This window comes from Camelina sativa, chromosome 17 (assembly GCF_000633955.1).
Source record: "Camelina sativa cultivar DH55 chromosome 17, Cs, whole genome shotgun sequence".
Lineage (NCBI taxonomy): Eukaryota > Viridiplantae > Streptophyta > Magnoliopsida > Brassicales > Brassicaceae > Camelina > Camelina sativa.
Window position 1 is genome coordinate 20077392 of NC_025701.1, and position 2510 is coordinate 20079901.

The 2510-nt window shown below is 41.8% G+C and overlaps 1 protein-coding gene across 1 annotated transcript; it reads left to right on the forward strand.

The window, feature by feature from the left end:
• On the forward strand, positions 116–1864 carry LOC104757717 (disease resistance protein ADR1-like). Its single transcript, XM_019239180.1, has 4 exons — positions 116–698; positions 775–1109; positions 1192–1547; positions 1641–1864. The coding sequence occupies exons 1-4, from the start codon at positions 128–130 to the stop codon at positions 1684–1686; spliced, it is 1308 nt and encodes a 435-aa protein (XP_019094725.1). The 5' UTR covers positions 116–127; the 3' UTR covers positions 1687–1864.

The window sequence follows — 2510 nt, forward strand, 5'->3', positions numbered from 1 at the left end:
AACCTCTTATTACCACTTACTTATCTCTCTTTCTTTCTCTCTCACTCCCAGATCAGTCTCGATCATGGCGTCGTTCATAGATCTTTTCGCCGGCGACATCACAACGCACCTAATAAAGCTTCTCGTTATGGTAGCTAACACAGTCTACAGTTGCAAAGGAATAGCAGAACGACTGGTCACGATGATCAGAGATGTTCAACCAACGATCAGGGAGATCCAATACAGTGGCGTGGAGCTAAGTAACCATCGCCAGACTCAACTGAGAGTGTTCTTTGAGATCTTGGAGAAAGCAAGAAAGCTGTGCGAAAAGGTTTTAAGATGCCGTAGATGGAATCCTAAACACGTATACCACGCTAACAAGATGAAGGATCTCGAGAAGAAAATATCTCGTTTTCTCAACAGCCAGATTCTTCTCTTTGTTCTCGCTGAGGTATGTCATCTACGGGTCAATGGTGACAGGATTGAGAGACTGTTGAGTGAGCAAAATGATACTTCATCGTTTCCGGAGACGTTAATGGAGATTGAGACGGGAAACGATCCGGCGATCCAACAGGTAGGATTGGATTTGGGGAAGAGAAAGGTGAAGGAGATGATGTTTAGGTTTACAGATACCACCAATCTGTTTGGGATCTCTGGAATGAGCGGTTCCGGGAAGACCACTCTTGCAATAGAGCTTTCAAGAGACGATGATGTTCGAGGTTTGTGGAGTTTTATATATTGATAGTTTCCTATTGTGTGTTGATGATCTTGAATCTGATCAAGATTTTGGTGCAGGACTCTTTAACAACAAGGTTTTGTTTCTGACTGTGTCACGGTCTCCGAATTTTGAGAACCTCGAGTCCCGTATTCGAGAGTTTCTTAATGATGGAGTTCGACAACGGAAGCTAGTGATCCTTGATGATGTTTGGACAAGGGATTCCTTGGATAGGCTGCTGTCTAAAATTCGTGGAAGCACAAATTTAGTAGTCTCACAGTCCAAGCTTGCGGATCCTAAAACCACCTACAATGTGGAATTATTAAAGGAAGATGAAGCCATGTCCCTCTTGTGTCTTTGTGCTTTCGAGCAAAACTCTCCGCCTTCTCCGTTCAGCAAAAATTTGGTGAAGCAGGTAACGTTTCTTTTATCTACGTTTGATAACACTACTATTTGATTTGCTTTTAAATACTCAGATTAGTACTATGTTTTGGTAGGTTGTTGATGAGTGTAAAGGTCTACCTTTATCTTTGAAAGTTCTTGGTGCTTCGTTAAAAAACAAACCTGAAAGATATTGGGAAGGCGTAGTTAAAAGGTTATCAAGAGGTGAAGCTGTTGATGAAACTCATGAGAGCAGAGTGTTTGCTCATATCGAAGAAAGTATAGAAAACCTCGACCCGAAAATCAGAAAGTGTTTTTTGGATATGGGTGTTTTCCCTGAAGACAAGAAGATCCCTCTTGATGTTCTCACCGACGTGTGGGTTGAGAGGCATTATATTGACGAGGAAACTGCTTTTTCCTTTGTTCTTCGCTTAGCTGACAAGAATCTCCTTACTATAGTGAACAATCCGAGGTACTCACTCTTTTTTATGATTTTGTCTCTTGTAGCCACTAACCACTATCCACGTTTCTAATGGATTTACTATATCATAATTTAATTTTGTAGGTTTGGAGATGTGCACATTGGCTACTATGATGTATGTTGGAACTGAATTTTAGAAACAAGTTTCAGAAAATTGCAGGTTTTGGGACAATGACTTTCCGGTGACTTTCCGGCCAAATTCCGGCCAAATGGCTGATCGGAATTGTCTGGTCGATAGTGCAATGGAAAACTGGTAACGAGTACTACAAGATGGTATACTCATACGTCCAAAACGGAGTTGATTTGAATGAGAAATAAGAGTGTGAAGTGAACTACTTGGGATGGTTTAGGAAATATCCCACATCGGAAATATGATTGATTTTTCACTCATATATATATAGTTTCACACTCTTCTAGTTTCAAAAGTGTGTAGAGGAAGAGGGAAGGTTCCCACACGTGAACCGGGCCGAGCACAGATGCGGGACGGGCCGGACGCGAGGAGGGCCGGGCCAGGCTAGTCTCGGACGCGGGCTGTGGTCTCTTGGGCTTTTGGGTTTTTGGGCTTTTTGGCTCTTGAGACTGCTGTAGGCTCATTTATTTTTTTGGAAAGACTTGGTGTGAACTCCAAGCAAACTTGGGCAGCACTCCGAGAATATTCACTGAATATTTTCTTGAGAGCTCCCTCCTTCCACTATATATAGAGGCATAACCTCTCATTATTTTTCACACACAAAAAACATAAACACTCCTTCTTCTGAAGATCTCTCTTTCCCTCTTTCTTGCTTAGTCCAAGTAAGTTCTTAGTTTAGTAGTCTTGAGAGTATAACGTAGATCTGTTCGCTTGAGTTCTATTACTGGTGTGCTACGGTAATAGTTCGTGATCGGTTGTATCCTGGGATTCATAAATCGTGATTGTCCAAAAGCACTTACGGCCGATTTATTGAATTAAGGAAA

What these genes read in the sequence shown, in the direction of transcription:
- LOC104757717 (XM_019239180.1), top strand. Translation starts at nt 128, where the DNA reads ATGGTAGCTAACACAGTCTACAGTTGCAAAGGAATAGCAGAACGACTG. An exon ending in GCAAAAATTTGGTGAAGCAG is followed by an intron (nt 1,110 to 1,191) that starts GTAACGTTTCTT and finishes ATGTTTTGGTAG; the next exon opens with GTTGTTGATGAGTGTAAAGG. An exon ending in ACTATAGTGAACAATCCGAG is followed by an intron (nt 1,548 to 1,640) that starts GTACTCACTCTT and finishes TTAATTTTGTAG; the next exon opens with GTTTGGAGATGTGCACATTG.